Source organism: Microcaecilia unicolor, chromosome 1 (assembly GCF_901765095.1).
Source record: "Microcaecilia unicolor chromosome 1, aMicUni1.1, whole genome shotgun sequence".
Taxonomy (NCBI): Eukaryota; Metazoa; Chordata; class Amphibia; order Gymnophiona; family Siphonopidae; genus Microcaecilia; species Microcaecilia unicolor.
The window spans coordinates 41573412-41599595 of NC_044031.1; the positions used below are offsets into that span (position 1 = coordinate 41573412).

The window sequence follows — 26184 nt, forward strand, 5'->3', positions numbered from 1 at the left end:
CAGTCCACTGCATTGGCTACTGAGCTTCTCCTGGGAGCTGCTTGCTGCTCTGTTGGGTATGCACGTAATACCTGATGCTGTCCATAGCGCTGTAGGACTAATAAAGTGATTAGCTAAATAGCTAATAATTACTCTGGTTAGAGTTTGTGGCTTGTCTCATCTGTTTGGTGTATGATTTGTCCTAAAGTGGTCACAAAACAAAGAAAAGGGTTCTTACCAAGGTTTTGCTGGCAATATGAGATTAGAATGCCACACTTTGGAAATATATTACTATTGTTCATGTAAAAAAAAAAATAAATATATATATATAATAATTTGCTCCTGCAACGTTCCAGTGTCTCTACCTGCGTTCGTAACCATCTCCTGACGTCACTCTCCCACAGTAGAAGCCTGCTTGCTTGACGTCAGAAGATGTTCCTATTCAAAGCAGGGAGGTGGGAAGCGCACAATTAAAATAAACAAGAGAGGGCTGAGACGACGATCTTGAGGACGCTTCTGTCAATATGTGACAGAAACGTACCGCGGGAGCAGCTTCAGCCCTTTGTGGACACCAGTGACAGCTGAACGGCAGCGGCAAAAGAAAACAACGGGAGCAAGCCCTGATCCCCTGCCCCCCCCCTCCAGCCACCCAGCGATGCTCCTCGCTCCCCTGATTACCTCCGTCGAAGTGGTCACGTCATTGAAAGCCCTGCCCGTTTCCAGCCTTCCCTTCGAGTTCATTCCCTCAGAGTCCCGCCTTCTGACGTCATTTCCTCTTTCCGCGAGGGTGGTACTCTGAGGGAACGAACTCGAAGGGAAGGCTACAGATGGGCAGGGCTTTCAATAACGCGGCCACTTTGATGGAGAATCAGGGGAGCGAGGAGAATCGCTGGGTGGCTGGAGGGGGGGAAGGGGAAAGAGGAGAATTGCTGGGTGGCTGGAGGGGGGGCAGGGGAGTGAGGAGAATCGCTGGGTGACTGGAGGGGGAGCAGGGGAGAGAGGAGAATCGCTGGGTGGCTGGAGGGGGGGCAAGGGAGAGAGGCGAATCACTGGGTGGCTGGAGGGGGAACAGGACAGGAGAATCGCTGGATGGCTGGAGGGGGGGCAGGGGAGAGAGGAGAATTGCTGGGTGGCTGGAAGGGGGGGCAGGGGAGAGAGGAGAATTGCTGGGTGGCTGGAGGGGGGGCAGGGGAGAGAGGAGAATCGCTGGGTGGCTGGAGGGGGAGCAGGGGAGAGAGGAGAATCGCTGGGTGGCTGGAGGGGGGCAGGGGAGAGGGGAGAATCGCTGGAGGGGGGGCAGGGGAGACAGAATCGCTGGGTGGCTGCAGGGGGGAAGGGGAGACAGGAGAATCGCTGGGTGGCTGGAGGGGGGTAGAGGAGAGAGGAGAATTGCAGGGTGGCTGGAGGGGGGTAGAGGAGAGAGGAGAATCGCTGGGTGGCTACAGGGGGGGCAGGGGAGAGAGGAGAATCACACACACGTTCTCTCTCACAGACACACTCGCATCCAGTCTCACTCTCTCTCTGTCACACACACACACTCGCATATTCACTCTCTCTCTCTCACACAGTCACTCTCACACACACTCTCTCAAACATACACACTCCGAGGAAACCCTTGCTAGCGCCCGTTTCATTTGTGTCAGAAACGGGCCTTTTTTTACTAGTGTGTGTGTGTATGTGTGTAGATATATATATACAGTGGGGGAAATAAGTATTTGATCCCTTGCTGATTTTGTAAGTTTGCCCACTGACAAAGACATGAGCAGCCCATAATTGAAGGGTAGGTTATTGGTAACAGTGAGAGATAGCACATCACAAATTAAATCCGGAAAATCACATTGTGGAAAGTATATGAATTTATTTGCATTCTGCAGAGGGAAATAAGTATTTAATCTCTCTGGCAAACAAGACCTAATACTTGGTGGCAAAACCCTTGTTGGCAAGCACAGCGGTCAGACGTCTTCTGTAGTTGATGATGAGGTTTGCACACGTCAGGAGGAATTTTGGTCCACTCCTCTTTGCAGATCATCTCTAATCATTAAGAGTTCTGGGCTGTCGCTTGGCAACTCGCAGCTTCAGCTCCCTCCTAAGTTTTCAATGGGATTAAGGTCTGGTGACTGGCTAGGCCACTCCATGACCCTAATGTGCTTCTTCCTGAGCCACTCCTTTGTTGCCTTGGCTGTATGTTTTGGGTCATTGTCGTGCTGGAAGACCCAGCCACGACCCATTTTTAAGGCCCTGGCGGAGGGAAGGAGGTTGTCACTCAGAATTGTACAATACATGGCCCCATCCATTCTCCCATTGATGCGGTGAAGTAGTCCTGTGCCCTTAGCAGAGAAACACCCCCAAAACATAACATTTCCACCTCCATGCTTGACAGTGGGGACGGTGTTCTTTGGGTCATAGGCAGCATTTCTCTTCCTCCAAACACGGCGAGTTGAGTTCATGCCAAAGAGCTCAATTTTTGTCTCATCTGACCACAGCACCTTCTCCCAATCACTCTCGGCATCATCCAGGTGTTCACTGGCAAACTTCAGACGGGCCGTCACATGTGCCTTCCGGAGCAGGGGACCTTGCGGGCACTGCAGGATTGCAATCCGTTATGTCGTAATGTGTTACCAATGGTTTTCGTGGTGACAGTGGTCCCAGCTGCCTTGAGATCATTGACAAGTTCCCCCCTTGTAGTTGTAGGCTGATTTCTAACCTTCCTCATGATCAAGGATACCCCACGAGGTGAGATTTTGCGTGGAGCCCCAGATCTTTGTCGATTGACAGTCATTTTGTACTTCTTCCATTTTCTTACTATGGCACCAACAGTTGTCTCCTTCTCGCCCAGCGTCTTACTGATGGTTTTGTAGCCCATTCCAGCCTTGTGCAGGTGTATGATCTTGTCCCTGACATCCTTAGACAGCTCCTTGCTCTTGGCCATTTTGTAGAGGTTAGAGTCTGACTGATTCACTGAGTCTGTGGACAGGTGTCTTTCATACAGGTGACCATTGCCGACAGCTGTCTGTCATGCAGGTAATGAGTTGATTTGGAGCATCTACCTGGTCTGTAGGGGCCAGATCTCTTACTGGTTGGTGGGGGATCAAATACTTATTTCCCTCTGCAGAATGCAAATAATTCATATACTTCCACAATGTGATTTTCCGGATTTAATTTGTGATGTGCTATCTCTCACTGTTACCAATAACCTACCCTTCAATTATGGGCTGCTCATGTCTTTGTCAGTGGGCAAACTTACAAAATCAGCAAGGGATCAATACTTATTTCCCCCACTGTATATATATATATATATAATATGTATAAAATAGAAGGATAGATATATTAGTATGCAAAGCAACAAGGAAAACGTAGCAGCATTATCAGTACATGGTAGAATGGTAAGGTAACAATATCTATCAGTGCAACAAAAATTATCCCCGAGACCTAACTACTGGTGCTAATCTAAGCCCACATGCCAAAAGGTTCTGACTCACTTGGAACATGGCAATACTTTCTATCTTGCCCTGACTATAGGAAGGATAACTAACCTTACCCTGTAGGCTGCCTGAAAAAGTCCTTTGGCTCCTTTCCCTTTCAGACTCCAAGCTGAAGTTTCCCAGCCGGCTCCTATACAAGGCCGTGTACATAGACTGCCTGCTCCACTGTGTCTTCTATCTGTGTTCATTGTAGAAGGCAATCAGCAAGGAAACTGGAATGCACACAGCTGTTTTCTGGAGCTATCTTAGTTGAAGCTATGATGCTACCCAGTACTGGTTCTTTCACAGTACGGCACATATTCCCACTTCTCCACGTGCCTGAAGAAGACAAAGATTTTAGAAATTGTTCTCCAGATAAAAATAGAGTAAAATCAACCTTATGTTCAAACCAAATTAATTTATTAATAGTTAAATTCTTCGTGCATCCTTTCTCCCCCAAGTATCAACAGATGTAAATATTGTATCTTAAGATATGTCCTGCACAGTGAGTTGATGACATGGAGGAGTAGCTTAGTGGTACATGGGGAGCTGAGTTTGATTCTCACTGCAGCTCCTGTGACTCTGGGCGAATAACTTTACTCTCCATTGTGCCAGGTACAAAATAAGTACCCGTATATAATAAGTAAACCACTTTGATTGTATATCAAGTCCCATCCCATCCCTTGAACCCTAAGGAACCCAAACTATCCTTAAAAGAGGTCGCATAAATATCTGAGGAATTTTCCAGATGTAGAAGGAGCATATACCAACATAACCTGTATGTAGGTTTGTTCGGGAGGCATAGTCTGTGTGCAGCCACAAAGTACAAACGTTGTTTATCAAATATGCATATATTTCATTCAAGTATATTACAAAGGAGGATTTTAAACAGTATGAGAGCTCAGATGTTGATTTTACTGTGCAATTTTGGGATAAGCAGCTATTGAATGTTGTAGATCAAGTTACACCTTTATGGTGGTGCAGTGAAGGTTCTAAAATGTTTCTTTGGTATACACCTGATCTACAGCTGTTAAAAAAAGAAGTGCAGGAAGTTGAAGAAATGTTGGCTATGAACTGAATCATCAACTGATAAATCTCTGTGATGAGCAACAATTGGTCAATATAAATCTGAAATTAAGCCTGCCAGAAAGAACTATTGTGCTAGGAAGGTGGAACTAGGAGGCAGAAACTCCCAAGCTATATTTCAGAACCCATTTTTGGATCCAGTAGGAATTAGGCCTAATGATGATCTTGCTGTTTATCTTCAGGACAAGATTTCTGTTATTAGATCTGTTTTGTGCTTGCCCAATTGGTTGAGTAGAATTGCTAGATAAAATGCCTGTCGATCCTCTTGAGCAAGTTTCAGTTGATCAGATTAGGGTCAATTTTAATGACATTTCCTTTGATTTATCTAATTTGGCAGGGGCAATTGAGATCTAGATTATTGCCCAATCTATCAACTTCGGTATCTATCATAAGAAGGTATTAATTGGTCGCTGCTTTTTCTGATTTTAGTATTTTCAAAAGGAAGTTTCCCCACGCTCGTTGGGTTTGATAACACTTAAATCCATTGAGGTAGATCTCATTTGTGTTCCTCAATCATAGACCAATAGCATGCATTTCATTTTTTTTTCAACTTTAAAGTTTTTTTTATTAAACACCAAAATGAACAGCAGCAAATTCCTACATACAGATTTTTTATGCCCCCGCACCACAGGTGTATTGTAAAGAATACAACTCACACACTGTTTCCAACCTATAATGCCTGTTAAAGCCCAAAATCTTAAATTTTTTGACAGTGGCTCTCATGGTTCCATAATAAGGAAACCATGGAAGAACCTTATATTCAAATCACCTTCATTGGTCAAAAAACCTTCATTATTTGTTCTCTAAACAATTTGTGCAATATATAGTGTGCTGTTTTGCTTCTATTTTTCAAATAACATATACTATATAGACTTTCAATAATTTATCGTCTTATCAGACTACTTCACTTATTTTAAAGACTACTGCTCTGAAGCTCTACAGAACTGTCCATTTCACCAATAGCGGCTTCTTCAGGAGCAAGACAATCCAGTCTTTAATACTGGACTAGAGGGCCGACACCCACTGCTTAAGCAGCGTAGTTCCTAAATCCTAGTGTTTATTGCCTGAAAAATATAGACAATAGGTTTTTAATAACGTAAAGGATAAGTTTATAATAAAAACATTACTATTACTACTACTTATCATTTCTATAGCGCTACAAGGCATATGCAGCACTGTACACCATACACAAAAGACAGTCCCTGCTCAAAGACAGGTAGGTAAGACAGGTAAACAGAACAATTAAGGGTAAGAGAGTAAAAAGGAGGATAAAGGACAGGACAAGTGAGTTAGGCGTCAAAAGCAGTGGTAAAGAGGTGGGTTTTGAGTTTGGACTTGAAAGCAGCTAAAGACGTACAGGCTTGGGAAGTCTATTTCAGGCGTGAGGTGCAGCGAGACAAAAGGAACGGAGTCTTGAATTAGCAGTAGAGGAGAAGGGGACAGATAAGAGAGATTTATCTACAAAAACATTAGTCTGGAAACAGCAAATGGATTTATAATCATTGTAACTTTCTGCAAGCAAATGACAGCATTACATTCCTCCTTTTCAAAATGGTGCTCTTAATAGTAATGAATGCTTATACACAAGAACCAGAAGTATATAAAATCAAACTTAACCAGGAACCAATAAAGTTCCTGTCATTTAATAGCGGCATTTAGATTTAAAAAAAATGCCTACCATTCAATAGCCTGATTTACAGGACTGTCAGTTTCTTGTGTGGGGACTCAACACAGTATAAATTCAAATCTAGTGTCCCAAACACTCATCAGTAGAATTATTGAATAATAACTTATCCACAATCAATGTTTATCATATCCAAAGCTGCACTACAGTATCAGTTCACATACATATGGATTTTTCTAAAGGGAATCGTCAGAATATCCTGCCGTACACACTATATGGAAACTGAATCCCTTTGTGATAATGGTGTGGCGCAAATCATCATAGATTCGCTTAGTATACTTTGTTATTTAAAAAAAAAATTTTGAGTCTTAATTATATCTTTAGCCTTCATACTCTAAAGTGAACAGTGAAATTGAAAATGAGTAGCACTTAACTGGCAGCGATTTTTCACCAGGGGAGAACCTCCGCCAACATGGCCAAGTTTCGATTTCCTTTTTCAGGGAAGAGGTTTGCTGGAGAAAAAGATGAGATGAAGTACAAAATTGTCATTCTATATTAGACATGGTATCCCCTAATAAACAAAGGACTGCAGCACTCACAAGTACATATTGCACAGTACCCCTGCATAGGGAAAAAAAATGGCCGCGGCATCTATGCACGGGGTTAGACTTTAAATAGCACACAGCTGATCATCAAACCGCACTCCTGATTGGGTCACGTCCCAAAAGCAACAGCCAATCAGATCAAAGACCACCAATCGATCTCAGAATTCAACCCCAAAGGGTGAAGTTTTTGTAGCTGGAAAATCCAGCGTGGCTCCTTATAATTTAATAGTTGTCCAACGTTCCCACCCTAGTCGGACACAATCTAAAATTCTCCATTTGATGTCACTATGTTGATGATGGAAGTCCAGCCAGTGTTGGACTAACGGTTCTGTTAGTACCTGGTTCTTAATCCTGGATTTGTGTTCATTCAGACGAGAGTTGATCGGGCGACTTGAACGTCCTGTATAAATAAGCTGACAGGGACAGAGGATGGCATAGACTACATTATTAGACATGCAGTTGGTTAGAGATCAAGCATAAATAGGGCGTGAAGTGCTAGGATGTTTCCATATCGGTCCTTCAATGGTCAAATCAATAGCGGCATTTAAACCCTGTGGTTCAATCGTGTGTAACCTATTAATTCAACGTTGTTTAAGTTGGTACAGTTTTTTAACCTGGTCCTCTCCCCTTATTGTGTCCTTAACCTGGTCTATCACAAAGCATCTCAAATCTCAAATATTATGATTCATCGTTTATACAATGTCGTACTATAGGAGCATATTGTTTATTACATTTAAGACAAGATGTGTTCAATAACCCTTGTTTTAATGTTCTTTCAGTTTTTCCAATATAGAACTTATAACAAGGGCACCGAATGATGTATACTACATAGAGGCATATTTTCAAAGCACTTTGGGAGGCTAAGTTCCATAGGTTTCTATGGAACTTTGGGAGGCTAAGTGCTTTGAAAATATGCCTAATGGTCACTCAAACAGTTTGTTTTACATTTCAGCTTAAAAATCCTTTGGTCTACAGGATTTTGAGTGATTTCATATGTGATATTGGAAATAGAATAGTTACCACATTTAGAATGACTTTGCTCAGATGTCTACCCTGGTTAACAATTTCGTCATATGTTGAATTTAAAGTTCTGTACTTGTATTATTACATGGTTACTCTTCAGGTCATCTATTGCCTCAGTGTGTGATAGTGTCAGGAAGGCTGTTCACGTTCAAACTCTAAATCAAGCTCTAAAAATCATTGGGGGGGGGAGTTTGTTTTTGGTTTGTTTGTTTGTTTGTTTTACCTTCTGCATGTAGTGTAGGAAAATAACAATATTTAGAAGTTGCTCCTCTATTCTTTTTTTTTTTTAATGGAATGCCTTACTTAAATTGCTTCTAGAATATGACTTGTTACAGTTTAGAAACCTTCTTAAAACTTTATTTCAGAAGAATGTTGAGAACTGATTCTGTTATTAGTTGAGTTTTTAGTTTAATTGTGTTCATATTCTTTTGTAAACCGTTCCGAATTGGGTGGGATGGTATATAAATATGTTGTTATTGTCACCACATGTACTTACATGCATGCATATAGGATAACGTTTATAAAGTTAGCCCTGTTGTATTTTAAGCCTGGTGGGAAGATGAGATATACATTGCTGTTTCTGTTTCTCCTGGGGGGGGGGTTCCCCCCCATGCATTCTGTGGAATTGTTTCTGCTCATTCTTTTTCTTTCTTTGATTCTCATCCATTCTGGCTCTTCATTGTCTTTTTGAATCATTGATATCATTCCATCTTTCACATTTTCTTATTTTCTCTCACTATCATTCTTTCTGGATTATTGACTCTTTCACTGTCTTACCCTGTCTCACTGTCGCTTTCTCTATCATTGACTTCTTTTGTGTCTCACTGCTTCTCCTCCTTTCTTAAGGCCTTGAGATGCTGTGTTTGATTTGTATCTAATATGCATGATTTTTAAATATTTAAAATCAGGAAGAAGAATAGGGAGCGTGGCCACTCAGAACTCGGAGAATTGCTTGCAGAGGCTCATTGAACGGACTCCCAGCCCCACAACTCCAGCAGCCAGAGATCTGGCTGCCCCCATTATACAAGACCAGTGGGAAGCCTGAGAGTGGGGTGAAGAGGTCCTGTGCAGAAGGTACAGCAAAGGCTTCTTGCCAAAAAAGACACATACACCCTTCAGCAGACTGCAGCTTTTTAACTAATTTCTGCTGAACTCGGCAGCTCTGAAATTTGTTACAATAACTCCCAGGCACGTTGAGCTGCTCTTAGAAGAGAGTCACAAACTTACCTCACACTCACTACATCCGTTTAGTCCATATTGGCTGTGACATCACAAGTGTGCTATTATAATCTCCTTTTCTATTGAAGCTGAGGTATCTGTGAGTAGTGCTGCTCCACCTTTCAAGGTGAACTGTATGAACCAAATACAGATAAACATGCTTAGCCCATCCACTGATGGGTCCAGCAATCATCTCTTCAGGATCCTGAGAACTGAGAAGACCTCAGTGGTGGGACCAGCTTTTTCCCTTCTCTTTCTTTCATAACACACTTTGTCAACATCATTCTTTCTCTTTCTGCCTGCCTGCCTCCCCACCCACTTCTTCCTCTGGATTATTTCTGTTTTCTATGTTTGTGCAGCGCTTTAAAAATGCTAGATAGTAGTAGTAGTAATTTCCCCTAATTTCCTTACCCCACATTCTGCCTTTTCTCCCTCACCCACTCCTAGTCATAAATCCTCCTCTTTCTCCCTCATTTCCTCCTGTTCTGTCCTTCAATAGATTGTAGCCAGGTATAACTATATGCCAGTCATGATTCTCTATGAACTACGTCTCCAGTCTCTTCCATCACAGCCTTTAGATCCAGGACCTTATTGCTCATACTGTGGGTATTAGTATACCATCTGTTTTCCAGATGTTTCCCTCTTTTCCCATTTCTTCAGTGTCAGTATCACATTCACAAACAAGGTAATCCTGTAAACGGGCATATCCAGTGCTGAGAAAATTGGTACTTAGTAATGTAAGAGCACTGGAGGTTGTAGGGGTGAAGCAAAGGAGTTACATAGGCACAGCTTTTAAAAAAAATTATTATTCCTTATTTTGCATTTTAAAAAATCACATAAACATATCAGCAGTAAACTATTAATCAGAACATAGTAAACACTAAACCCTACCTCCCACCCCTTCTGCACAATGTAACAAGCTAAATGTCGTTCTCAGCAGGTCCAGACAGGGAAGAACTGACCTCCACAGGTCGAAATGCACAAACAGGAAACAGTGGAGGTGATCAACAAAGTAGGACGTCACCAATCATGTGCAGCAATCTTTATTCACACCATAGGCGGTCAGTGGCCCAACTGTTTGGGGAGGCTAAAGGGGCGGGGTTATGGGTGGGGCCATGGGGTGGAGCTTAAATCCATAATTGTCTGATAACACACAGAAAAAATAAATAAAATAAGTCACAATTAATACTTTTTATTAAATTTAGATATTAGATATGTATCATATGTCAAAGAATAAAGTGGTTGCTCAAAGCATATTCTAAGCACAATCGCTCAACTGCAAAACACTATGCACAACTTTGTGCAAAAACACACTCAGAACCTTACTGTACCATAAATATTACACTGGGCAGAACCTAATACACCAATATACCACCCATACGGAAAATGCAGACCGTCAACAATATGAAACAAGGGATCATATCATCACAATTCTCATGTAGAGCCACAAAACACCCTAATTCATGTTTAATGTGGGATAAAATGCCATAAATAAGTAAATATAAACTTTTAGTGTTGAGCACCTGATTCTCAAAGTGGACATATTCCAAACACTATAATGAAAATAAAATGATCTTTTCTACCTTTGTTTGGTGACTTTTTGTGATCATGCTGGTCCAGTATCTGCTGCTATCTGTGCTCAGTGCAGGTCAGGAAGTCATCCTCATTAAATATCTTCCTGGCAACCCAGGACACCTCCAGCCAACCCCCCCCCCCCCCCCCCCCCCCCCCCCCCCCCCCCGCTCTCCCAGCAGTAAGATAAACAAGCCATAAACCAATTTCTACAACAGGACAAGGCTAGAGGGCTTTCACTGCAGCTCCTGCTGTGAGAATGGAGGTAAATCAACAATTTAAACCCCTCAGAGCACAGCAGGGGAGGCTTAGCCTGTCCAAGCCTCTTATACCGGGCGCCTATGATTCATACCTAAGGGGACTTGACATGGTCGTGTTTCAGCTATATGGCCTGCGTCAGGAGGAGCCTGTCACAATCAAAAGTGCATCTGTGGAAACACTTGTACACTGCTGAACAAGAATGCCAAGTGTTCACTATGCTGTGTTACAGCATTTCCTGCATCAACTGCAATATTTATCCCAAGCCTTTTGAAAGATATTCAAAGTGTCCTTGATGCGCAGTCAGCTTTTCCATTTGTTACGCATAATGAAGTTTAAATAACACTGCATCCCAGCCTGGTAGGGTACCTTGTTTCTAATAGCCTGCTAAAGTCAAACGAGCAGCTGTTGCCACTGTTTGAATTGACATCACATCTATTAACTCCTAGCCATTGGGCCATTAAAGAGCCATACCTGCATATCTGGTGTCTGTAAAAATCCTAGAATGTTCCCCACATGTTGAAATATAGATGTAGTCATAGTCATGTCTTCAACTTAACACATGTAATTTATAGAATACTATGAGTGGCATAATTGAAAGGGATGCCCAAGTTTTGCTGAGGACATCCTCGCAAGACGTCCTGATGGAGGGGCGGGGAAACCTGTATTATCGAAACAAGATGGACGTCCATCTTTCGTTTCGATAATACAGTCGTGGATGCCCAAATCCTGAAATTTAGGTCGTCCTTAGAGATGGTCTTCCCTAGACTTGGTCCTTTCTGATTTTCGGTGATAATGGAAACCAAGGACGCCCATCTCAGAAACGACGAATTGCAAGCCCTTTGGTCGTGGGAGGAGCCAGCATTCATAGTTCACTGGTCCCCCTGACATGCCAGGATACCAACCGGGCACCCTAGGGGGCACTGCAGTGGACTTCAGAAATTGCTCCCAGGTGCATAGCTCCCTTACCTTGTGTGCTGAGCCCCCCAAAACCCACTCCCCACAACTGTACACCACTACCATAGCCCTTACGGGAGAAGGGGGCACCTACATTTGGGTACAGTGGGTTTGTGGTGGGTTTTGAAGGGCTCACATTTACCACCACAAGTGTAACAGGTGGGGGGGTGGGGGGATGGACCTGGGCCTGCCTGCCTGAAGTGCACTGCAGTACCCACTAAAACTGTTCCAGGGACCTGCATACTGCTGCCATGGATCTGGGTATGATATTTGAGGCTGGAAAAAATATCCGGTGGTCATCTGGTCATTTAGGACACATTTTTGTGGCTTGGTCATAAGAAAAAAAAAGGACCAGGTAAAGTTGTCCAAGTGTTCATCAGGGACGCCCTTCTTTTTTCCTTTGTCAGTTGAGGACACCCATGTGTTAGGCACGCCCCAGTCCCGCCTTCGCTACGCCTCCGACATGTCCCCGTGAACTTTGGTTGTCCCCACGACAGAAAGCAGTTGAGGACACCCAAAATTGGCTTTCGATTATGCCGATTTGGGCGACCTTGTGAAAAGGACGCCCATCTTGCGATTTGTGTCGAAAGATGGGCGTCCTTCTCTTTCGAAAATAAGCCTCTATGTTACAAGTGTAGCTTGCTGCCCTTAGGTGCACCCATTCACATGGCATAAGTGAGTGCGCCAAAATGTAGGTGTACAGATGCCAACTTATGCTAGTGTTTTATAAGGGAATATTGGTGCCAAGATGTTATAGAATTGGTTTGCATCTGTTTGCGCCTGTTCCTGCGGCCAGCAGAGTCCAATCAGGCCAGCAGTAATTTCGCAGACAAATCCTCTCAACTATATGTTAGAAACTGGACAGCTGATTAAGCCTTTAAAACAAAGAACAGAACCAAGGAAGCTTCCTTTGGGGAAAAACACAAGTTTATTCTTTATCCAGAGATTTAGGATAAATACTACTACTACTACTTAACATTTCTAGAGCGCTACTAGGGTTACGCAGCGCTGTACAATTTAACAAAGAGAGACAGTCCCTGCTCAAAGAGCTTACAATCTAATAGACAAGTGAACGGTCGGTCCGATAGGGGCAGTCAAATTGGGGCAGTCTGGATTCACTGAACGGTAAGGGTTAGGTGCCGAATGCAGCATTGAAGAGGTGGGCTTTAAGCAAAGACTTGAAGACGGGCAAGGAGGGGGCTTGGCGTAAGGGTTCAGGAAGGTTGTTCCAAGCATAGGGTGAGGCGAGGCAGAATGAGCGGAGCCTGGAGTTGGCGGTGGTGGAGAAGGGTACTGAGAGGAGGGATTTATCCTGTGAACGGAGGTTACGGGCGGGAACGTAAGGGGAGATGAGGGTAGAAAGATAGTGAGGGGCAGCAGACTGAGTGCATTTGTAGGTAAGAAGGAGAAGCTTGAATTGAATGCGGTATCTGATCGGAAGCCAGTGAAGTGACCTGAGGAGAGGGGTGATATGAGTATATCGGTTCTGGCGGAATATGAGACGTGCAGCAGAGTTCTGAACAGACTGAAGGGGGGATAGATGGCTAAGTGGGAGGCCGGTGAGGAGTAAGTTGCAGTAGTCCAGGCGAGAGGTAATGAGAGCGTGGACGAGAGTTCGGGTGGTGTGCTCAGAGAGGAAAGGGCGAATTTTGTTGATGTTAAAGAGGAAGAAGCGACAGGTCTTGGCTATCTGCTGGATATGCGCAGAGAAGGAGAGAGAGGAGTCAAAGATGACTCCGAGGTTGCGGGCAGATGAGACGGGGAGGATGAGGGTGTTATCAACTGAGATAGAAAGTGGAGGAAGAGGAGAAGTGGGTTTTGGTGGAAAGACGATAAGCTCGGTCTTGGACATGTTCAGTTTCAGGTGGCGGTTGGACATCCAGGCAGCAATGTCGGATAAGCAGGCCAATACCTTTGCCTGGGTCTCCGCGGTGATGTCTGGTGTGGAGAGATACAGTTGGGTGTCATCAGCATAGAGATGATACTGGAAACCATGAGATGAGATCAGGGATCCCGGGGAAGAGGTGTAGATTGAGAAGAGAAGGGGTCCAAGGACCGATCCCTGGGGAACACCAACAGATAAGGGGATGGGGGTGGAGGAAGATCCATGAGAGTGAACTTTGAAGGTGCGGTGGGAGAGATAGGAGGAGAACCAGGAGAGGACAGAGCCCTGGAACCCAAATGAGGACAGTGTGGCAAGAAGTAAGTCATGATTGACAGTGTCAAAAGCGGCGGATAGATCCAGGAGGATGAGGATGGAGTAGTGGCCTCTGGATTTGGCAAGGAACAGGTCATTACAGACTTTAGAGAGTGCTGTTTCTGTCGAGTGAAGAGGGCGAAAACCGGATTGAAGCGGATCGAGGATGGCATGAGAGGAGAGAAAATCAAGGATAAATAATAAGAAATAGAATAGATAAAGTACAGATAAGATAACATATATAGAAATGAAAGTACAATAGAAGTGGTCAGGGCAGTCTCTCAGTCATCTGGCGTGAGGCCAAGAGCGCTGCACACTGACCAACCTCCTATCTGGCAGGGAAATATTATATAGTGTTTCTTTTCCCTTACAGTACAAAGAGCACAAGAAGGAGGAGGGTTTCTCTTACCCCCTTAATTAGCATCTTGCAGTCAGTCAGGATGTCCTGACAATAAAGAAATATATAGCATCTGTTTATATTTCCTTTTGAAGATTCATTTGGTCTGTTGTCCAAATGTTTTGGACCATTATACCTCTTCTATTCATTTTTACAGCCTTTCTCACACAAGAATACATTTCTCAGAACCTTTAATTAGTATTTCCCCTATTCTAAAAGAGGAGACAAAAGTTAACTACTGCTTCCTTATAGAGTTGCTATAGAGGTGTTAGGTTTCTCTTGTCAAAAGAACTATTGCTATTGACTCCAGGGAGATAGTGTTTGGATTGCTCTAGGCAGAGAAGGAAATAAGGTGTTACCTGGTCCCTCTGCAATAATATTTTCTTCTCCTGTCCTGACTACAAGATTTCTCTTTCTCTCTTTGCCAGACCTGCCCCCTCACCTGGAACTTCCTTTGATCTGCATCCTAAAAGTCTCTCAAAGGCTAATAAACTCACTCATGTAAACAGCAAATGGACAGCAAATGGCAGGAGATCATTGTCTTTCACTTGCTTGGTCAGAGGAAGGTGGGGGAAGAGGTGGGGGTACTTGCTCCACCTGGCCTGCTTAATATCATTGTTATTTACAGAAAAAGAGAAATTTCCACTTCTCATCGTCTGTACATTAATTCTTAGATATTAGGTACTTAGCAGCCCTGAAACTGCTTGGTTCAGGCCTTCATAAGTACAAAGTACACCTCCACCACCAACACATCATATTTATTTATTTTATTTGTTACATTTGTAGCCCACATTTTCCCACCTATTTGCAGGCTCAATGTGGCTTACATAGTACTGTAGAGGCGTTCGCCATCTCCAGTATAGAAACAAATACATAGAGTTATTGTGGTCGAAGAAGGTTCAGGTGTTACAGACACATTGGGATTCGTTGAGAGGAAGGGTTATAGCAATGAGGCGCCTACGTTGAAGTGCCCCGTTAAAGAATTGCCTCCAAAATTCCTAGCCATGGTAGCAACATACCTACATAAACTGAGAGTATACATGTTTCTGTATCTGGATGATTGGATGGTCAAGAGCGCATACCAAAAAGGAACCACAGAATTAGTGAGCAACAATTATCCGAGTGTCAGAGTCACCAGTGTTCGTCATCAATTGCCCCTAATTCCACTTGAGCCTGTCACCTCAGTTGGAATTCAAATGAGTAAATGTTGCACTCTTGGCTAAGGCTGCCAATTGGATTTAGATTCACAAGACAGGGTTGATACAAATTGCAAAGGACTAAAATACAAGACAACCCTTGCGTCCAACTTCTCTTACATAAGCACGCGCCTGTGGAACGCACTGCCACAAGTGATGAAAACAATTTACGATCACCTAAAATTCAGAAAATTATTAAAGACTCACCTATTCGGAAAGGCATATCCGACTGACCCAACTTAAATGCCTCAACCCTGCAACACTTCACTATCAAAGATCATACTGGACATTAACAAACCCTTTTACCTCAAACCCAACTTAATTGAATCTTATCTTCCCTATCCCACTATAACATTTTATACTTATCCTCTACCGGGCTTGGCGAATGCCTTTACAGTATTATGTAAGCCACATTGAGCCTGCAAATATGTGGGAAAATGTGGGATACAAATGTAACAAATAAAAATACAGTCCTGGGCTTAACCCATTGCATGCAGGGAATTGTAGTCCTGATTTCCCCATAACCTTCTACTACTACTACTATTAAACATTTCTATAGCGCTACTAGATTTACGCAGCGCTGTACAAAAGAAAATGAAAAGACAGTCCCTGCTCCCAGAGAAAAGCAAGAATATTCGTCCCAGTGTGCAATGGAGTAAACCCAGGACTGGGATCAATAATATCCTGGGAATCTGGATCCAGTTGGCAGCCTTTACTATTGGTGCTTCTCAGTGTGAGACCTTACACTCCTAGTAAATTCAGGCAGAAGACTGGCAAAACTTTTTTTATATTTTGCTTGCAAAATGCCAATTCCTAGGCCGACGCAGACGTCGACCCACATGTGAGAACAAGCAGCCTGCTTGTCCTCGGAGAATGAGGGATAGACCAGTGGCATACCAAGGGGGGGCGGTGGGGGCGGTCCGCCCCGGGTGCACGCCGCTGGGGGGTGCCGCGGCGTGCGCCTGCTCCGCGTTCGCTAAACTTCGTTCGCTGCAGCTCCCTCTGCCCCGGAACAGGTTATATATACAATAATCTTGTTTGTTTTTATCTAAATATTGTCTTATCTATGATATGTATGTACATTTCTTGAATATCCCTAATTGAATTATCCAGCTTCCATCTGTGACAGTATTAAAGTGTCATACTGTCACAGATGGAAGCTGGATAATTCAATTAGGGGTATTCAAGAAATGTACATACATATCATAGATAAGACAATATTTAGATAAAAACAAACAAGATTATTGTATATATAACCTGTTCCGGGGCACAGGGAGCTGCAGCGAACGAAGTTTAGCGAACGCAGAGCAGGCGTACGCCACTGCACCCCCCCCCCCCCCCCCAGCGGCGTGCACCCAGGGGGGGTGTCATTTCGCCGGAGGGGGGGAAGTGTCATTTAGCGGGGGGGGGGGGGGGCGCAGCGGCGCTCCACCCTGGGTGCCATCCGGGCCAGGAACGCCACTGGGATAGACAACTGAATAGTGCTATGTGCAGTCAAGAGGGGAATGGAGCTGAAACAGCAGTTTTGGACACAGAGTTAAAAACATGTGACTACTGGAGGAGGAGAGTTTCAAGAGCTTGGCTGGCTCCTCTAAATCCTTTCTGAAAAGGATCAAGGAGAATATTGAGAGAGAGCGAGAGAGAGAAAAAAAGAGGAGATGATGGATGACTTAATTATTTGGTTTTAACTTGCTTCTGTTTCACAAGTAGCTCAAGGTGAGTTACATTCAGGTACAGTAGGTATTTCCCTGTCCCCAGTGAGCTTACAATCCAAGTTTTATACCCGAGTCAGTGGAGGGTTAATTGTTCACAAGGAGCAGCACTGGGATTTGAATTGAGCTTCCCTGCTACTCTTCCCCTTCTTGTGATGCACCTCATTGTAGAAACATGAGTAGGGGGTACATTATTTATCCAGCCTGATGTAGTAGAAAGCAATTGTTAATTTGGTTCCTTATAAAGTATTTGTTGTGTTATTCAAGGAACGTTTGCTATTGGCCATTGGTTCAAACCTCGTTTTGTTGTATTGCTAAGGAATGTCACCAATAAAAATCGATGAAACTCAGGAGGGAGGACGGGAGGGTAGAGGGTGAGGGTGATAATGATAAAGCAAAAGTTGATGACGGACTTCATAATAGGTTTTCTATTTAATACGTTATGCTCTTGGTATTTTACTTGTGTCAGCTGCGGAATGTATGTCATTTTGCTTGTCATCAATAAAAAAACGTTGAAACATAAAGTATTTGTTGTCTCTTCTTTGTCATTGGGTTGCTAGGATCTCCCAGACTATAGCTGATGTGAGTAATCTTGAAGAAAAGGATGAGGAGTCGCTGCTACAGATCCTTTCTAAATAGGTTTCTCCTCTCTTTTTCTGGCAGCAGAGGAGGCAGTGAGCAGCACACAGGAGCCTGACCGTGTGACCTGTCCAAGGGAGGTGCCTGGAATTAACTCCAGTCCTGTCAATACGCCTGTCAGCAAGTCACCTATCACCACTGTACATAGAGACACAGAACCCCGGAGATCTGAGGAAGGGTGCAAGAGAGTCAAGGCAGAAGGTAGGTTAAATTATAGCATTAATAAATTCATCTGAAGAAGGTAGGTAACTGGCACAATGATAAAAATCCTTTTACCTCATGGGCTGTGTGGCTCAGGGAACTGGCACAGTGATGCAGAACTGATCACAGACTTAAATAATCTGAAAGCAATAGCAGCTGAGAGTCGTCATCTAAAAACCATTCAGCATACTGCGTAAAAGCAGTAAGTTTTCTGTAGTCAGGTATCCACAGTTATTGAGAACACGGTCATAGTTGGTGCTGTTGATGTATATCACGGGTTAAGATTCATAGGGTTTGTCCTGTCTGCCTAACTTCTGACAGTAATCAGTCAAAACTCATGATTTGAATAATTCCCCATTTCTCCTGGCTGAATTTTATTTGGGTAGATAGAGACCACGTAAATGTTAACTGAGTAAAAAGAGACAGTTGAAGGCATTCGTGGGTCACAGGATTTTTTTTTATTATTTTATACAAAGTAAACTGTCACAAAACACCTAGCCACCTGCCTGGGGCTAATCCTGTGGCCACTTAGGGTCTATCCCCAGCACAGCTCAGGTCCGCCTACACTTGGGCATGTGCTCTACACTAACATCCTACTCCCACCGACTGGGTTCTAACCGCCTCTGGGCGAGTTTCTCAAGTTATCCCCAGTGATTTCTAGATTACTGGGGCCACACTCCCAGTGGTCCCACAGATCCTAGAAAGCATTCACAGACCCAACATATAAACCACCAGGATTCTTAGTCAGTCCGGACAAGCAGAGTCAATAAACTAAAAAAGGTTTATTGTCATAAAAATGTTGAACAGTGAACCATAAAAACAGCACACAGTAACAGGTAACTGAATATGGATCAATATTAAAACTATCTAAACATTTAGTCACTACCTAAATAGTGCCTGGGGAGTACCGGAAATATATCTGCTCACTGGGTCTCAGTGAAGAGATCTTTCTTTCTCCTCTCCCTGGCTGAGACTGGAGAAAAATCCAATATTTCCAGACTGGATTTGAACTCCTGAGCCAATCAGAGCCCAGAACAACATTTTTTTAAAGTAGCTGGCCACATCAGTGCAGGTTACTAACAGTCATTTCTCTGTAACAGCTTTAAACATAAAACATGTACCTTCATGAAATATTCTTATAATTCACATACTGGAAAACCCACTACTTCGCCACATAAGCATATTTACTTCTTTGTGGAAATGCCACCAGTCTGGGGAAACTCCCACTCATAGCGGCTCCATCCTTCTTTAAACTTCTCTTATTACATACGTTAAAGCAATACTTGGAACCCATTTGATTTTTGAACTGTCCATGTTATGTGCTGCTATTGACTACTGTAGTGCCATCTATTTTGGTCTACCTGCTGTTTTCCATTTCGCCCTTGTAACTTGTGCAGAACACTGCTGCAAGACTTACCTTAGATTGTTTATCTTTACAATGCAAACATATTGAGGATGCCTATTTTATTAAAAAAAAAAAAAAAGTAGGGTGCAAGTGGCCAAAAACATACCTCAATTTACGGTGCGATCACTTACACCAGTCCTACAGCTGGTGTAAATGCTCATGCCTAGATGTCAGCAAGAAAGCGCATGATTTACAGCACAGTAGAGTCTTGCTTATCCAATGTTCTGGATTATCAAACATACCTCAGTGACGTCTCAGCATTGTTGTTGAGATGTGCTCGGGTTTCTCTTTTTCGCGGCATCACGTTTAGTTAAAAGGCAGCAGTGCTACATAAGATTCTTGGGCACATTAAGTTTTAAGCTCGTTTTTTTTCCTCTTTTGAAACATGCATTTAGTATACTTCTATTTTATCTCTCATCCCCTTTTTCTGTATTAATTGTCTTTTTGATTATCCAACAACCACCTGTCGGTCCCGTTTTCGCTGGATAATTGAGACTCTATGGTATTATAATTTACTGGTTTTGAGGAAAGTAAATAAAACCAAGAGAAACGGGGAAGCCTATATGGTTCTCCAAACAAGTAGCTGAAAATAAGAGCAAAAGAGGCTTTGTTCAAGAAATACAAAAGAACGCAACGAGAGGATCACGGAAAAGATTATCGGATTAAACTCAAAGAAACAAGAGAGAAATAGGGCAAGCAAAAACGTGAGTGGAAGAAAAAAATGGCTAAAAATGTATAGAGGTGACAAGACCTTTTTCAGATATATTGGAGAAAGGACAAAAAATAGGAATGGAATTGCAAGACTGAAAGATGAGAATGGTTATGTGGGGAGGATAAAGCGAATGTGCTAAACGGTTACTTCTCTTCAGTATTCATGGAGGAAAATTCTAGAGAAGGACCACGGTTGGCTGCTGAGGGAATATCTGGGAATGGAGTGGATACTGCGCCGTTTACAGAAAAAAAAGAGTTTATATACAGTTGGAGAATCTGAAGGTGGACTAAATACATCCCAGGATACTGAGGGAGCTCAGGGAGGCTCTGGCGGGGACCTCTTAAAGATTTATTTAATAGATCTTTAGAGACGGGGGAGAGGTTCCGCGAGATTGGAGACGAGCGGATGTTGTACCTCTTCACAAAAGTGGAGACAGGGAATACACACAAGTGGAACAAGTCGGTGACGCCCTTACTGCTGATTCGGGGTAATCCGGCATTTCCGGAGGGAGAATCTTCCCGCTTGTTGAGGAGATGGGCTGTCCGGGGGATCCATTATTTGTTCCAGGTAGTGACAGAGCAGGGGACCATTAAACCCTTTCAGGCTTTATGCGAGGAATATGCTCTTGAACAAGGTGATAACTTTGCTTATTTTCAAATGAAACACAATATTCAGTCCCTGCCTGCAGACTCCCTGAGGCAGGGAGTTTGGGAGAGACAAGACGAGCTACTGGACTTGGAGGCACAACATAGAACTTCATTGAAATACTTTCACAGCTGCCTACGAGATTCTCTAGAACCTCTCGATACCACTCCTATTTGTGATTTGTGGAGCCAGGAATTAAAGTGGCGAGTGGAGCCGCAGCAAGCAACGAACTGCCTAAAATCTATTCACAAAGTGACTGCGAATGCAGCCTGGTGGGAATTGAACTATAAATTTATTCTTCGGCTGCACATCTCACCTCACAGGGCCTTTAGAGCATCTCTGAGAGAGACTGATGATTGTCCCAAGTGTGCCATGGGGGGGGGGGGGGCCCTCCCTGGGCCACATGTTCTGGCATTGTCATGTAGTATCAGCATTCTGGCTGGCCCTGGGTCAACAGATCTCGGCTATGTGGAAAGTGCGTTGGAAATCCACTCCTGGACAATTATTTGATGTCTTCCTGGTAAGAGGGCATAAGCCGGAAGGCCTGCAGGCCTTTTTGAAGAGATCAGTGCTGATGGGGAAAAGAACTATTTTGCAGCTGTGGCTTAGTCGGGAGGCCCCCTGCACACTACATTGGCGATGGGCAATGATGCAGTGCTGCTCGTTAGAAAGACGAGGGATCAGTGATTTGGCTTCCACCAGAGGAGACCAGTTTTGTAAAATCTGGTCGCCGTTCTGGGACACGCTCACTCCCATTGCAAAAAGTAGAATATTGAATTGTTGAGGGAGGGAGGGGGGAGGGGAGATTAGGGTTTAGATTGGGGGGGGGGGTTAAAATTAAAATATGTACGTTTGGCATTCCTTTCTTCTAGAACTGTGAATGTTTGAGTTCTGTAATTAGTCTGTTGGCTTTGATATTTATGTATGCTCAATGTTGTGCCAATAAACAGATATAAAAAAAAAAAAGAAGTGGGGAAACTACAGGCCGGTAAGTCTCACGTTGGTGGTAGGAAAAATAATGGAGTCACTGCTGAAAGAAAGGATAGTTAACTTTCTAGAAGCCAATGGGTTACAGGACCTGAGGCAACATGGCTTTACCAAAGGAAAATCCTGCCAAACAAATCTCATTGACTTCTTTGACTGGGTGACCAAAGAACTGGATGAGGGACGTGCGCTAGATTTAATCTACTTGGATTTCAACAAAGCCTTTGATACGGTCCACACTCGTCCTTCCCTACACCCCTTCCCTTGCACTCCGCTCCATGGATAAATCCTTCTTATCTGTTCCCTTCTCCACTATTGCCAACTCCAGACTTCGCGCCTTCTGTCTCGCTGCACCCTACGCCTGGTATAAACTTCCTGAGCCCCTACATCTTGCCCCATCTTTGGCCACCTTTAAATCTAGACTGAAAGCCCACCTCTTTAACATTGCTTTTGACTCGTAACCACTCGCCTCCACCTACCCTCCTCTTCTCCTTCCTGTACACATTAATTGATTTGATTTGCTTACTTTATTTTTTGTCTATTAGATTGTAAGCTCTTTGAGCAGGGACTGTCTTTCTTCTATGTTTGTGCAGCGCTGCGTACGCCTTGTAGCGCTATAAAAATGCTAAGTAGTAGTAGTAGGTCCCCCACAGAAGACTCATGAATAAGCTGAAAGGGCTGAACTTAGGACCGAAAGTGGTGAACTGGATAAGAAACTGGTTGATTGACAGGTGGCAGAGGGTGGTGGTAAATGGAATCCGCTCCAAGGAAAGGAAGGTGAGCAGGAGTTCCTCAGGGGTCGGTGCTGGGGCTTATTCTGTTTAATATATGTGAGAGATATTGCTGAAGGGTTGGAAGGAAAGATTTGCCTTTTTGCAGATGACATGAAGATAGCCAATAGAGTGGATACTCATCACACAGAGTTTGGAATCTGCTACTGTATATAGTGGAATTCTCAAAAAAAGATGCGGTGGAATTGGAAGAGATGCAGAGAAGGGCGATGAAAGTTATAGGGAGAATGGGATGGCTTCCCTATGGGGAAAGGCTTAAGCATCTAGGGCTCTTCAGCTTGGAGAGGGGATGGCTGAGGGGAGAGTAGAGTGGAACAGGTGGACGTGAATAGCTTGCTTGCTCTTTCCAAAAATGCTGGGACTAGAGGGCATGCAATGAAGTGGTACATTTGAAACAAATTGGAGAAAATATTTCTTCACTCAACATGTGATTGAACTCATTGCCAGAGAATGTAGTAAAGGCAGTTAACTTGGTATTTAAAAGGGGTTTGGATGGTTTTCTAAAGGAAAAGTCCATAGGATTTGGGGAAAATCCACTGCTTGTTTGTAAGATAAGCAACTTAAAATGTATTCTGCTGTTTTGGGATCTTGCCAGATGCTTGTGGCCTGGATTGGCCACTGTTGGAGATGGGATGCTGGGCTTGATGGACCTTCGGTCTGTCCCAGCATGGCAACACTTATGTTCTTATGTTCATCCCAATATTTACAAATGATTTGATGGAGTCTCATAGCCTGAGTGAAATATGGTAATACGTATGCTACTTGAGACTGATCTTGAGTATTACATTCTTCAAATAGCCATTCCCGGTGGGTGAGCCTGGCTCCTAGCATAAGCTCTTTTAACTACTTTAGAGGGGTGCCCTTGATTTGTGAATATTTGCAATTTGATTAGCCTGAACCCTGAAATCCTGTTGGTTTGAGCATAATCTTTTAACTTGCAAAAATTGTCCTATCCTTATACCATCACGCAACTGTTTTGGATGATGATTTCAGTAATGCAGTAGAGTATTTCGATCAGTAGGTTTGTGGAAGATGGTGGTTACAAACTGTCCCTGAACCAATTTTAACTGTTACATCTAAAAAATTAATAGAATGATATCCTATATGAGATGAAATATAACGTTGATGTCACAGCCATTTACATAATTCAGTGTTGCCTTATCCCCTGACCAGACAAAACTAAAACTGTTGGAACAGTGATTTCTTTGTTCTTAAATCCTGCACGGAGTGATTTTTTGAAAAAAAGTATTGCAGTGGACAAGAACTTTGCAGGAAGAAGATCTTTGATTCTGCACAATCTCCACCTAAGCTAAGTAGCTGTTATTTAATTTTTTGACCATCAGTCCTTAATATTTTTTTGGACTTTGTCCATTTATTGAACACTATTATTAGGATGGAGGTAGGATGTGCAATGATGTAAATGTGGTGTCCCTGCAAAGCTTGGATTTTCAGTCCACAACAATACACCAAAAAAACTGAGCACAACAAATAAATATTTATATATTTTATTGAAATTTGTATAAAAAGCAATTACATACACAATATGAGTAAATGAGATATATTTTTTCTTTAAAAATTTTCACGAAGGTTTCTGTTATAATTTACTAATCAGACAAAAAATATGCCATTTATAAACCTTTTCCATACCACAATAAACAGGGCATAGGATGGATGAATGATATATAAACTTATTTTCAAATGAGCCATATAAAGGCAAGCGATGGAAGGTGCTACCATGGCTCGCATCGCTACTCCTTTAGTCTGCAAATAGCATTGAGACTGAAATCTGAAATAATTGTTTGTAATAACTAATTTAGCCATATTATTCATCAAATTTATTTTATCTGCAGATAATTGAAGTAGCTGTAAATGACTATCCACCATTTGCAACTCTTCCTTTTGAGGTATATTGGTATAAAGGGCATTCACATCTAAAGTCATCGATGTGCTAGATTCAGTTCCCCTAAGATCAGTAGATTGTAACATTTGTATAAGATGAGTAGAATCCCTTACAAAAAATTGAATATTTATATATAAACTCTTGTAAATGAATATCTAAGTATTGGGATAAGGGCTCAAACAAAGAGCCCTTCCCCGATACTATCGGGCAGCAAGGGGGGGAGGGGAGCGAACAACAACTTGTGTATCTTTGGTATAAAATATATAATGGGTACTGTGGGTTTAGACCTATATAAATATTGATTCTCTTTATGAGATATAATAATACCGTCTAAATTTGCTTGAGAAAGTATATGCTGAACTAAACTTTAATAACTCTTAGTAGGATCTACAGATAGTATAAGAAAAAATATGTATTGTTATTCAGCTTCCATGTTGCCTCTGTAATATAATCTACTTTATCCTGTACAACTACCCCTCCCCCCTTGTCCGCTCTGGTTATCACTAATGAATCATTTTCGTGAAGAGAATGTAACGCCTTACCTTGATCATTAGTTAAATTATGAAACTGGTTTTCAGGGGTCTTCTCTGTTTGGTCTAATTCCTTAACCATCAACTACTGAAATGTGAAAATAAACATATCTACAAGGCCCGGAGGCACCCAGATTTAATTTTTATATCTGTCCGAAAAACTTACTGAGCTACTGTCTTCTACTGACTGATCTTGAAAAAATAAACGTAAATGTGATTTACAAAAAAACCTATGTAAATATACACGAGTAGAAAAAGAATCACAAACATTAGAAGGTGGTACATAAGGTAGACCCAGTTCTAAAACTGATAATTGCTGAGGGGTCAATTGTTTAGATGACAGGTTGAATATTTTCAGAGCCATTTCTTCACCTGTTGGCGGGACTTGATTTTGGATACAGGAGCTGTAGGTACTGGCTGAGTCCCTTCCTTGGGGGAACCTCAAAAAAGAAGACTGTAACGTGGAGTCTGTTCCTTCCACCCCGGCAGATGAAACTGAAGTCTTAACAGTCAGTTCATCACCAGAGGAATCACTGGATGAATTTATGAAGCATACTTTTTTTTATTTTGTCTCCATGATTATCTAGATCTCCCACTTCATCCAGGGATAAATGAAATGTTTAATCAAATTTATCCCTCTAGTATTTAGCTTTTTTTTTTTTTAGATCTTATTTGTTGGCGATTATTCTTCTATTTGCTTGTTATATTTTGGGATCTTAGATTCATAAACGTCTGGTGCAGTCAGTGGCGTTCCTAGAGGGGCTGACACCTGGGGCAGATCGCCGACGCGCCCCGCCCCCCCCCCCCCCACCCAGCGAAGGACCCCCCCCGGGTGCACGCCACTGGGGGGGGTGCCATGTGCCAGTCAGCGTCGTTCGTTTCCATGCTCCCTCTGCCCCGGAACAGGTTACTTCCTGTTCCGGGGCAGAGGGAGCATGGAAACGCACGACGCTGACCGGCGCGCGGCACCCCCCCAGCGGCGTGCACCCGGGGCGGACCACCCCCACCTTGGTACGCCACTGGGTGCAGTTGATGGCTTTAATTGATCTAATTTCAACTGTAAATCCCGTTGTTGATCTACCAACATTTTGT

General features: G+C 43.0%; 1 protein-coding gene across 1 annotated transcript in view; it reads left to right on the forward strand.

Annotated features, from left to right (window-relative positions):
• The window catches only part of LOC115466151, a 168293-nt gene that overhangs the window by 19562 nt on the left and 122547 nt on the right, over positions 1-26184 (forward strand). The window contains exon 5 of the mRNA XM_030197264.1: positions 17949-18125. Within this exon, the coding sequence (XP_030053124.1) occupies positions 17949-18125 (177 nt within the window). The remainder of the gene's footprint in view (positions 1-17948; positions 18126-26184) is intronic.